At 37.1% G+C, this 12,971-nt stretch overlaps 1 protein-coding gene across 1 annotated transcript in view; it reads right to left on the reverse strand.

Annotated features, from left to right (window-relative positions):
- Positions 1-12,971, reverse strand: part of Gucy2f (guanylate cyclase 2F, retinal) — an 88,196-nt gene that overhangs the window by 36,359 nt on the left and 38,866 nt on the right. The window contains exons 7-8 of the mRNA XM_013025855.1: positions 10,650-10,781; positions 4,221-4,310 (exon numbers count right to left, since the gene is read on the reverse strand). Of these exons, the coding sequence (XP_012881309.1) occupies positions 4,221-4,310; positions 10,650-10,781 (222 nt within the window). The remainder of the gene's footprint in view (positions 1-4,220; positions 4,311-10,649; positions 10,782-12,971) is intronic.

The raw sequence follows: 12,971 nt of genomic DNA on the forward strand, positions 1-12,971 counted from the left end.
ACAGCGCCCAGGCCCAGAGTTCAGGCCCCGCAACCGGACCCCCCCCCAACAAAAAGAGGTGAATAGGTTGCCTTCTTGGAAGGATATGCCTGAGAAAAAATGGAGAACAAAAAGATAAAATGTATCTAACTAAAACAGCCATATAGCTTTAACCAAACTCAGTCACTACATAGATTAATAGTTCTTTTCCCTTGTCTACCTAACAGGTGAAAGGAGAACCCCCTACTGATTAAACATACTAAAATTTCAGATAATCTTCTAGAACCACACATAATCAAATGAGGAATCAAATATGATCTTTACAAGAACTTCAATTAAACAATATATAAATAATTAAACAATATATGCCTACATCAAAAAATAACATTGGAAATCAAAATTATTTCCAGTTGTAAGACAAAAGAAATACAACATGGTGAGTCTGGGTGTGGTATCCCATACATATAATCCCAGCACTCAGAAGACTGAAGCAGGAGGATCATGAATTTAAAGCCAGCTTAGAGTTCATAGAGAGACCCTGTCTCAAAATAAAAATTAACTTGGTGAGATGGAGCTACAACAGAGCTTCAAGAGAAAATATGTGATACTAAAACAAAGAATGCTTAAAACTATTTCTCACTGAAGATGCTAGGAAAGGATAAATAAATTAAACAAATGGGAAAACAAGGAAGTCAAAACTTCATTCTTTGAAGAGTATTAACTTTTATAAAAATCTAACCAAACTGATTAAAAAGAGCAAAGTAACAATGATCAGTATCAGGAAAGAAAGAGGTGGTATCACTATGTATCTATAAGATATCTTATAGATACATAGTGATCTAATAAAGGAATTTATAAATAGGTATAGGCTAACAAAATTGATAATGTAAAAATTAATATATTTTTAAAAGCAGAATTTATTAAGCTTAGTAACACATAAAAATAAAAAATAAAAACCCTAACAGGTTTGTATTTAGCAAAGAAATTTAGCAAAGAAATCATCTTCACAAAGAAAATCGTAGCTCCAGATAATTTTATTGATGGTATTTATTAAATATATGATAAGTAAAAGCTGGAGGTATGGCTCAAGTGGCAAGTACTTGCCCAGTGAGCGGCAAGTCCTGCATGCAAACAATAGAACCACCAAAAAATAACAATAAGTAATACCAATCTTATATAAGTTCTTTCAGAAATAAGGACTTCTAAACTTACATTATGGTACATAAAGTTGACAGACATTAAAAGAAAATTACACACCAATTTTCATCATAAGCATACATGAAAATGTATTTTAAATTTTAGCAAATCCCATGCACTAATATATAAACAGGATAATGTATAATAAAGTCAGATTTATCCTGAAGGTATGAAGATGTACTTACTATTTCTTTTTAAAGAATGTAGTTTATCACACTAACAGAATGAAAGCATAAAAGCACCCAGCATTGCAATAAGTAGCAAAAATGTTTTTGAGAAAGTATAAAAGTTCTTCACCATTACAAACATTCACAGAAATTCAGACATGAAAAGAACATGTACAAGACTTAAAAGTAAGACATCAAACCCTTTTCTAGAGAAAGAACATGGCAAAGATGTCTACCATCGCCATTTCCACACATTATGTAACAACATCAAAAACATAACATTGATGTGGTATAAAAGAAAACCTACATTAATAGATGCTTCAATATTGCTAAGATGTCCATTTATCCTAGACTTCATAAATCAATTACAATCCCCATTAAAATTCCCAAAGTCTTTATTGAAGTCATAGGTAAGTTGATTGTAAAATTTACACAAAATGTATGAGTTGACAATGTCCTAAGCACTGCTGACAAAAACAAGAGGGAAGGGCTTATTGCCCACTTGACCTGAGGACCTAGTCTAGGGCTATGGAATTGTAAAGATACTGTACTGGCATTTGGCAATACTAAGGAATCCAAATTAGGATTACCAGTAATGGGGTGGCTGGCGTTGTGTGCCTTCTGATAAACTGCACTGAAAAGGACACACCATCACTTCTGTAGTGTTCTGGTTAAAGGTGTATAACTTAAATCTGACCATGAGGAGCACTAAGCAAACACAGATGTTGAACCATCTATCAATTAACTGACTTGAATTCTTTAGAATATTAAAGAGAAGAAAAAGAAATCTGAGGACCTGCTTCAGATTAAAGGCAATGAAACCAACTTCAATGTGTAAACCTAAATTAGAAATTGATATGGGGTGGGGGGAATTAGCTGTATTATATTAAAAATAATGATAAAATTAGAATAGGGACATAGTTGAGATATTGTGTAGTGTCTTGATTTTGATCATAAATCAATTATATATTTATATAAAAGAATGTCTTGAGCCTTAGGAAATACACATGCAAGTATTTAGAGGTAAAGGAGCATAGTATAACCCCTTATTCTGATTTAAAATAAATTTATAGTGAAAACAGCTGGCCAAAATTTCAGCAATTGCTAAATCTGGGCAGAGTATACAAGTTCTATAAAATTATTGAGGGTTTTCACTAATTTAAAATGGTATCAAAATCAAAACTATCCCCAAACAACTTACCATAGACATACTCTAATTTGGGTCAATACCTATCTCTTTATTCCTATTCTTACGGTTTATTAGCTTCCCAAAATAGGTTTTGCCCTGTTTTGACTCCATTCTTTTGGGGTTTTTTTGTTTTTTGTTTTTTTTTGTTGTTATTTTTCAGGTAAGGGGTAGGTTTACTCAGTAGACCTGCTGGGACCAGGCAAGGTTGGCCTTCCACGGGGCTGGGAAAGGCCTGGGAAAGAGAGAGAGCTGGGAAAGAGAGAGGAAAGAGAGAGAAAAGAGCTAGAAAAGAGCTAGACAAGAGCAGAGAGAGCAGAGAGAGAGTCTGGGCCTGGGCTAGACTTATCTAGGGTATGAGCGGAGAAAGGTGTGGCCACATCAAATTCAGATGTGACCTCAGCAGATGCAGATGTGACCTCTTCCAGGTGTGCTAGTTGCCTAGGTAACGCAGGTACTGGGTGGAGACTTTGCTGCAAGAAGGGTGGAGTCTGCTAGCCATCCAGGAGCTGACCTTACATTCCACCCTTTTAATAATCATGAAATAGGGTGAGGATTCTCTCTGGCTACTTCCTGCTGACAAGGGGAGTTGAAAATAGGGGTAAAAGCCTGGAATTTGGTCCCCCCCCCCCAGAAGGCAGTGAGCAGCAGCGGTCCCTTGGTGGCGTGAGTCCTTAGATGAAGTCCGGAGAAGTCTCATGAGCATTGAGGGGCTGGAAAAAAAATACTAGAGAGCAAATAAATGGCAAGAGGAAGGACTTGGGGCTGAAAATGTTGGTAGAAATGTCCCTAGCTACTTCTGACATCTGGCGACTAGGTAGAGAAGTCAGGTGACAAAGGCAAGAATATAAATTCCTGTTCAGTTAATAGGCAGACAGGTTTGGACATTGGATGGGCAGGCTTCTTACTTCTACTGACCTCCTGGCTCTGGTTAATTTTGAAAGGGCAGGCACAAAGTAGCTGATGTGACATCATCTCCTCTTACTCCTCTCCATGTTCCCTTGTTCCCCAGACTGGCTGAGTCTAGGTGCTCGTTGCTGGGATGGCTTGTCCCAGTTGATATTCAAGGAGGATTGAACTCAAGGCCTGGGCATTGTCCTTGAGCACTTCTGCTCAAGGCTAGTGCTCTACCACGTTGAGTTACAATAGCACTTCCAGTGTTTGGCTGGTTAAAGAGTCTTGAGCCATGCTTCCAGCCTGGCTCTTTGCAGGTTAGTTGGGAGATGGATTGACTGTATTCTTTATTTTACCTTATTTTAATTTTCTGCAGTAATGTGTCTTGAACTTGGCACCTAACACTTACTAGGAAGGCACTATACCAATTGAGCCACACACTCAGCCCTTTTTGCTTTTGTAATTTTTCAGATAAAGTCTCACATTTATGCCTAGGCTGACCCAGACTACAAACTTCCTATTAATATATTAATTCTCATCCCCATTTAGGAAGGAAAAAAAGAAGTCATTAATATGTATTAATATTAATACAAAGAAGGAAATTAAGGCTCAGAGAGGTTGAATGACTGTGGTTTCACTCCATGTTTCTTGACTTTCAGGTCCTTTAAGTGCCAGGAACAAACCTGTAGTTTCCCTGTTCTTCTTCCTTAAGTGATCTTCCTAACCAGCTAGTATTAATTACTTTGATGAAATTATTAATTTTAGTACGAATATATGTAAATGAAAGTGTCTCATACCATTTCAAACACATCACTTGCTCTTGATTTGATGGACTTAATATCTCCAAAATCTCCAGGAGGGAACTTTTTCAGCCATACCCAATCACCCTGGAAAGAACAGGTAGAGAATAATGATGAGACTTAGTTACCAGAAACTTGAAATTAATATCAGTTCTACAAGCCAAACAGATTTTTCTCCCTTCCACCCCACCTTCTAAACTACATAATTTCTATATTCCAAGCTAAAATGAGGTCAAACAGAAAAAGTTAAAAAATGCCAATTAACTGATGAAAACAATTTCAGGTATGCAGACCTCAGAAAAGGAATAAATAATGATATCACTCTCAGAAATGCTTTCTTTAATTAGGTGCAGAACATTCTGGGTCATTTCACTTATTCATAGCTAACTGATATAGCATTAGGTTTTCTGCAATTAATGGTGATAGTTGGAGGTTGCAATTCCCACTGCCTTGAGGCATCTGCGGTGGGAGATGTAGGGTGAGAGATGTAATGCAGCAAATGTTTCCTTCATTTTCCTTGGTCCATTTTTCTCTTGTAGGGCAGGCCATTGGCAGAGGGGCTCTTTATGCTTTACTCAAAAACTGACTGGCTTAAATGTAAATTAAGCATTATTTATTTCAATGCACAAATGCATAATGGTAATAATATAAGTAGACCTCTAAATCTATTGCCAATTTTTTTCATTCAAAACTATTTTATTGTTTAATGTTTATATGCTTATGGATCATGTTGTGATCATTTGGTACATGTATACTTGAGTATAATGATCAAATGAGTAATTAGCATTTAATCTTAACTTTGGAGATACAAAATTGCTATTTTTAAAGCTGCCATCAAATCAAAACCAATTATTTTATGGTCTTCACTTCAACATCAGTGCTGGTAGATTATTTTCTTCTATGTGCATAGCCTCAAGGATTCATCAGTCATCAAGCCTTATCTAGTTCTGCCCTACTCCAAAAATTTAAAAAGCATTATAAATATAGATTCCTTTTCCTGTGTAATAACAATAATCCCATACATTTGCACAATGCTCTTTACTGTTCAACATGTTTTCACATCTATTACCAAGAGCCTGGAGAATCCATTATAGGCTGTACCAACTTGTCATCAAGTAGAGAATCACAAAGCAGAGAGCTCTCTGCAATCAAATTCTAGGAATAAGAAAGAGTAACTACTCTTATTGGGGAACATATCCAACTGGAAAAGCAAAACTGGAAATCTGCCAGAGGCAAAAGCTAATGGGTGCTATGGGCATCTGAGTAACTCTCGCCCATTCTGTGTTAGGAAGAATCTTCTAAGCCAAGAAGCTCAAAGCTGTTAAGCTAGGGAATGGCTCCAAGAGACCTTCAGCAGCAGAATGAAAATACACAAGCCAAGCTCACTGCCCACAGAGATCAGACGACCAGTCTCTGATTAGTATCTGCTGCAGAATGATTGAAGCATTTGAGCCAGCAGTTCCCCAAGAATGCTCCTATTCCAGCCATATCAGTGCCACATGGAAACTGGTTAGAAAGACCAAAAGTGAAGTCCCAAACAACATTTATGGAATCACAAATTCTGGGGATGACGCTAGAAATTTGAGTTTTACTAAGTCTTCCAGGTGATGTTGATACATGTCCAATCTAAGACCTAACACCAGACTTTCCCCATGCCTCATGTCCGCCTCTACATCCTTCACTCATACTCTCCCTTGTTCACCACACTAAGTTTTTCTTATAGCCAGCTCTGCAGTCAGCCAGAGACCTAAAACTGACTCATAGAAGACAGAAGAGACTGACACCAATTTGGCATTTTACCAGTCAGAGGACTTTCTCCTGTACAGAGATCAGAGGCTGTCTTAAGCTGAACAAATAAAATTCTATCTGGGATTCTACAAATATCAGCTAATGTATCAAAAATACTGATGGACAAAACTATCTTCCCTCAGCATTAGCAACTGTGTTACTCCACCAACAGCCAGTACTACGCACTATGGTACCTTAGTGCTTGTCAGAAAAGGGCATTTTCTGCAAGAACAATTGTTATGGGAGTATATTGGGTACCCTTATGATATTAGACAACATACACACATGCATGTTATACATTCGCATGTATTCACATACACCCCAGAGCACATTCTATCAGCAACAAGATGCTTTGCACATCACCAGATTCTGGATCTTTGGAGTCAGGATATAATTGCCAAAGAAAGATGCTACACTTGGGACTCTTGAGAATATGAGGTAGGAAGGAGAGGCAACCTCAAGGATCTTCTGGGGTTTAGTGAAGATCATGCATAACTATGTTCACATGTATTTTCCCCTAACTGTATATGTGCATAGTCTGCTATGCTGATTGATTTAGATGGTAGAAGACTCTGCACTCTACCCTATTCCAAAACCAGTCTGAGGGGGGCATAATTCTGTTCCTGCATGTACATAACTCTCATTTAATTTAGGATAATTCTTCACTATGAATAGAAGCCTGTTCTCAGATGTGGTAGCTTTATGCAGAGTACAACCTAAATATCATTGTTAGAAGCCCTAACTTACCTGATACATTCTGATATGTAATATGGCCTTTGTGGAGTTAGTCCTACTGCAGCCTTCCTTCTTGATTATTAATTACCTACCACTGGTAGCTAAGAATAGCTTTTCCCTGCCAATTCACTAAATTTGACAATTGGACTGGGCCTTAATGTATCCCTGACTCAATTCCTTCATATTTGTATAAAGAAACAGACTTTTCCAAGACTGGCTTGCCTAAGTTCAGAAGCAGAGGCAGATCTGAATCATGGTCTTCTGTCTCCTAGTTTGTTGTTTTTCCCATTATGGATTTGAGGGGTATTTGAAATTTCTCACAAAATTTGTAATCAAGTTTTTATTAAGTCTATGTGCATCCTATTTCCTGAATAATGATGAAAACAGAGGAAATGGGCAAGTTTTATCTTCACCACGCCTGCACTATTTGTTTTGTTCTCTTCTTTTAAAGGAGAATGATATAATACTTCATCCATCATTCACTTTTTAATTAAGAGAAGGAAAAAATCAAACTATTCAGTAAATTTTCAGAAGTAATTTAAAGTTCATCAGGTTTGTATTTAGGACACTATGTGTTAACTTAAAAGCAAGAGAACAAAATCCCTAGGACATGGCTTTGCTTCAGTCTCAATGGTAGCCTTACTACCTCCCCTTCAGCTGGAGCTCTAAGCAGGACTTACTTAATGCGTTCTTTGTTATTTTTCATTTTTTCTAATCAATGATTCCATGATAAGTAAGAGAAGATGGTCAGTAGAAGTGAGAGGGGGAGAGAGCTCTATACATGATAAAGCAGTTGGGGAGACAGGAAAAGGGTTCTTAGAAAGGGAGGTGAGTGGAAAAAAAGAAAGGTGAGATAAAAAGGAAAACAAGAGGAACCTGGGAGGCAAGAGTCAGAAAACAAAAAATGAAGAGGAAGCAGTGGGTTCTTCCCAAGTATATGAATTAGAGCCAGGCACCAGTGGCTCACACCTGTAATCCTAGCTACTCAGGACGCTGAGATCTGAGAATCAAGGTTCAAAGCCAACCTGGGCAGGAAAATCCTTGGGACTCTTATCTCCACTTAACAACCAGAAAACCTGAAGTCGCACTGTGGCTCAAGTGGTAGCATGCTTGCCTTGAGCTGAAGAGCTGAGGGACAGCGCCTAGGCCCAGAGTTCAAGCCCCACAAATGACAAAACAAAAGAATCAGACTACTTCTCATTCCTCTTCCATTCCCCTACGGTTGCTAAAACAATCATGACATGTCTCCCATTGCATCTGTCATCACAGCTCCTTCAGCATATCTGGCTTTCACTTCCATATTTCAAAGAATATCTCTAAAAGGGATAATTTTGTCTTTCACTTTGAAAATTACGTCTCTGTGTATACAATCAGGTAAATTTGTAGTACAACTACAAAAGCCTGTCTTTTTTTTGCTTTTGGGTATCTAATACACTTAACCTTATCTGGCACATAAACTGGAAATTCCAGGACTTCCAAAAGTAATTCTTATAAAAATATGACTTACTTAAAACAGAATGTAGAGAAAGAGTCTTCTAAATAGATCACCACTTAAGATACACTGGACTTCTTTTATCAGTCTTCTTTAGCCTTAGCCAGTAGTATTCTAGCTTCGTCTGTCCCTTTATCCCTGTACTCCACTTAATCTTGACTATACTGTGCAGTATTATTCAAACATCATCCTTTTTAAGGAAAAATGTCCTCCCACTCATCATGTGACTGACAACAGTCATTCTGGGAACTCACTCAGAATCCTGCCTTCTTCTAAAAATAAGAAAATAATTGACAATGTCTTAAAGGCCAGTTTCATACAAGTGTTTTTCTTTTCCCTTCTCAATTCTACACTTAAATCTTCAAACACCACCAAATAAAACATACCACAACTCTTAAACACTTAAATTCTTCCATAGAATCAAAGAATATAGCATATGCATGCCAGAAGTGGCATTAGAGGTCTGAGTGGACCAATTATCAAGCCTGGATGCACATATTAAGGGACTTTAATACCAATACCTGGGCCCTGCTTCATACCAACTAAACCAGAATTTCAAGGAAAGGCAGCCTAGAGGTAAGTATATTTTAATTTTGCTAAGGAGATTCTAATAAACACTCAGGATTAAGAACTTGCTTCAAACCTTTGTTTTACAGATGAAAAAAATCAAGGCTATTGATACATACTTCTAAATCTTAGAAGAATTGATATAATTATAAATCCATCAGCCCATCCATTTGACATTCTGAAGTTATTTGATTACCTTCTCTTCAGTTTTTGAAAGACTAGAGCTGCCTGTTTACCAAAAACATACAATTGAAAAACTTCTCCTCTTTGATAAAATTAAATCCAAGGTAAGATCTAGAAGCTTTCTGATTCAAATTTAAGCCAAAGTCCTCAAGTATACTGAAAAAATATGCCATGACATTCTTGGTATGTAGGCCCATCTTAGTCCATTTGTGTAGTACTGGGTAATTTTTCAAGAACAGGCATTCATTTCTCATAGTTCTAGAGGGTGCAGAATCCAAGAGCAGGAGACAACAGGTTTTGTAGGAGCTGTTGTCTATTTCCAAGATGGCACATTGTTTTTGGGTCTTCTAAAGAGAATTTTGAGTCCTCACATGGAAGAAAGTAGAAGAACAAGGTAATCAAGTGTTGTGTGAGGCTCCTTTAACCTTTTCTTGAGAGAGGAACACCTTTTCAAAGCTTCATCTCTTAATATTATCACATTGATCATTAAATTATAACAACTGAATTTTGGAAGTGATAGTTTCAAACCAGAGCAAGGCCACTGTGAATTATTTTTCCAACAGAAAAGAATACTCACTTGGAAAATACAATGTGGTTAACAATCTAAAAACTCATTCCTCCTTGTTTAGAATTTTCTTTGTACTTAATGTTAAAGTTGAGAGTGTTTGCTGCTCTTGGGAGTATCTTCAAACAAACGAAAGAAACCACACTGGGAAGGCCTCACTTAGGAGGGACAAGACAGCCTAGTTTCCCTTTTACCCCCTGCTTAACTCTTTCCTGCTGAGAAGAAACAGTTCATCTCTCCAACTGATGCAAGATTTGTTCTAGTTGCCAAATTCCAATATCTTACAACAGAGGTAGGGTCTGACCTCGTAAATCTTGAGAAACAGAAACTTTAGTCAAAAAAGGCTTTCTATTTTATGCAATTGAAAATAATCTATTACTCCAAAAGGCGGTACAGGTGAAGGAAAATAATTGTTTCAATGACACCAGCAGATAATAAGCATGGGAACAACAAGTAGACTCAGAAGAAAAAAAAATAACAAAACCCTTCCCAGCCTGTTTATATCTGGGTATTTCATCCCAAACAAGAGGCTCGAGTCATTTCTTTCTCTATTATAGTCTTTTAATTTTTTTATTACATATATTTTTGTGGGAATAGTGGCATGTGCTAATGTTTGAGTCTTTTTCCAAATACATAATAAATACATGGAGTTAAAATATTGATGAGGTTATAAGTAAGTGGATTAGTTGTAGAGGAAACACATTGTCAAAAATGTCAACCAACCTGGTGGCTCATGCCTGTAATCCTAGCTACTTAGGAGGCTGAGATATGAGGATTGTGGTTCAAAGCCAGCCACAGCAGCAAAGTCCATGAGACCCTTATCTCCAATAAACTACTCAGAAAAAGGCCAGAATGGCACTATGGCTCAAATGATAGAACACCATCCTTGAGTAAAAGAAGCTCAGGGACAGCGCCTGGGCCCTGAGGTCAAACCCAAGTACTAGGACACACAAAAAGACCATGTCTGTAACTGAATACCAACAAAAAACTGGACTTACCAAAAGTCTTGATTTTCACCCAAAGCCTAATTCCTAAATCACTGCCTTATTTTAAAATGCAAGAAAGCAATACATTAGATAACTGTTGGATGGACTACCTCATAGATTGCTATGTTGGAGTTTTCATAAGTCGCTGGAGTTAGACTCCCTGAAGAAAAGGAAAGCCTTGGTGACCTCCCACTTTGGACCTCTGAGATGATCTGGAAGCTTACACTGGCACGACTTCCTCTCTGTGAAAAGATTAAGGGGGGAAAGTTTATGAACAAAGTTCTCATGAATTAAAACAGAATATTGAACTATAGTATAAATTTTGTGGTTATTTGGTTTTTTTCTGCAATTTTTTCTTAAGAATGCAACTCTGTAAACATGAGATTGATTAAACTTCTCTGTCCTTTAGAACTCTTTCTTAGTTTGTGGTTGGTACCTTGCTTGTCGGAAGACAACCTACCACCAAGAAAAGATAAAGCTTTGTAGGTACATTTATCTCCCAGACAGAATTTTAATCATAGGCATGAAAGACTACAAACCTAGGCAGAAAAACGTGAAACGAGTTTTACAATATCATATAGTCAATAGATTTGTTGCAAGAAACATTGTTTACAAATGCTGACCCTTTTAATAGAAATAATATAGAATTCCATTCATATGACTGACTCTCAATAATGACTCTTACTGTTATACTAAGTCAGTTGGCATCCTTCTTGGTGCACATAAAACTAGTGTCTCACTTAACAAGCACTAAGATAGTAAAGAGTGAACAGATCATCTGCCCATGATTTATGTATCTGATGCTTATATAGGATAATTTTTTTATTCTTTGATTATTAACTGTACACATAGCCTGCTAAGAATGCCAGGAGCTTCATAGTTGGATGACAAGATGAAAAGTTATCTCCAATCTATGTTAACCTTTAAAATTGAACTTCTACACATTCAACTGAACTAGTAGACTTATTTCACATGAAGACATAATAAATCAAAAGGTTCTTCAAAATTATTTTCCATATTTCTAGAAATGGCTTTTTAGAGTAAGAATGTTGAAAGGGTGACATTGATCAAGATGCATTATATTTATGAAGTGCTTTGTTAAATGGTAACTCCTTTGTACAATTAAAGATCATAAAAATAATAAATAAATAATTTACAGAAAAATTGTGATTCTGAACAGACAGACACATTTGGTATTTTCTAGGCCAGGCCTCACCTCCAACTCTAACGTTCTCATTTTTATAATGAGTAACTGATTCCTACAGAAATATATTTGAGCTGAAACAAGAATCTTGTCACTATATTTCCTGGTCCTATGTTCTTTCTACAAAGTCATGCCAGTGAAAATTACTCTTAAACTGGGCTCTCGTGGCTCACGCCTGTAATCCTAGCTACTCAGGAGGCTGAGATCTGAGGATCATGGTTCAAAGCCAGCGAGGGCAAGGAAGTCCATGAGACTCATCTCCAATTAACTACCAGAAAACCAGAAGTGGTGCTGTGGCTCAAGTGGTAGAGTGGTCGACTTGAGCTGAGGAGCTGAGGGACAATACCCAGGCCCAGAGTTCAAGCCCCACAACCAACAACAACAACAAAAATAACCTTAAATACTTTCTAATACTTTTCCATAATAGCCTTTGTTTAACTGATGATCGCTAGTTGACTTAGTCCTGAGGTAAGCTCCTTCTCAAGCACCAAGACTATCACAATTGAAGTTGAATAATAATGATAGTTTTAATGATAAACTATATTCTGTCCCCTGTTCTGCAATCTCAATAGCACAAGATTCAGACAAGATGTAAAATTTGACTCTTCACATAACCCTTGCATCAACCTGAACCATCTCCAGCAGTGTAAGGCCACTGGGGAATCTACTTCCCTTTCATTCTTTATTTTCCTATCTCAGCAGGCGTACCTAGATCTGTAAATGGAGACCTGGACCTCTGTATGATGGACAAAGGAGAAAGACATAGAATCTGCCAAAATCCACATATGTTTGGACTTCAGATTCACTTTCTTTTAAAAACTTCCTTTCCTGATTTGACTTCTCCTGACCTGCCAAGTTTTCTAGACTGAATTAATTTTATATTCTCCTAGAGTTTACACATTCAAACAGTCCTTTCAGATGGAATTCTTGGCTTGGCGTTTTGACTGATTAGACAGAGCCAGCTGTAAGTTTGTGACTACACAGAAATTAAAGACAATATATATACTTCCCCTATCTTTTCTAATCAGAATCTCTGATAGAAGCCAAATGGCAAATGGATCTAGAGGATGAGATCTATGTTTTTCTAGGGCAATGCCAATCTTTTCCAAGTGGGCCAAGATATTAAAACAAACAAAAACATTCCCTATAAGTCTATCAATCTTTGCTGCTATTTGTTTTTCTCACCCCATGATGAAAAGTGGTGACAATCTCTTTTTATTCTCAATAA

Source organism: Dipodomys ordii, unplaced genomic scaffold, assembly GCF_000151885.1.
Source record: "Dipodomys ordii isolate 6190 unplaced genomic scaffold, Dord_2.0 Scaffold88, whole genome shotgun sequence".
NCBI lineage: Eukaryota > Metazoa > Chordata > Mammalia > Rodentia > Heteromyidae > Dipodomys > Dipodomys ordii.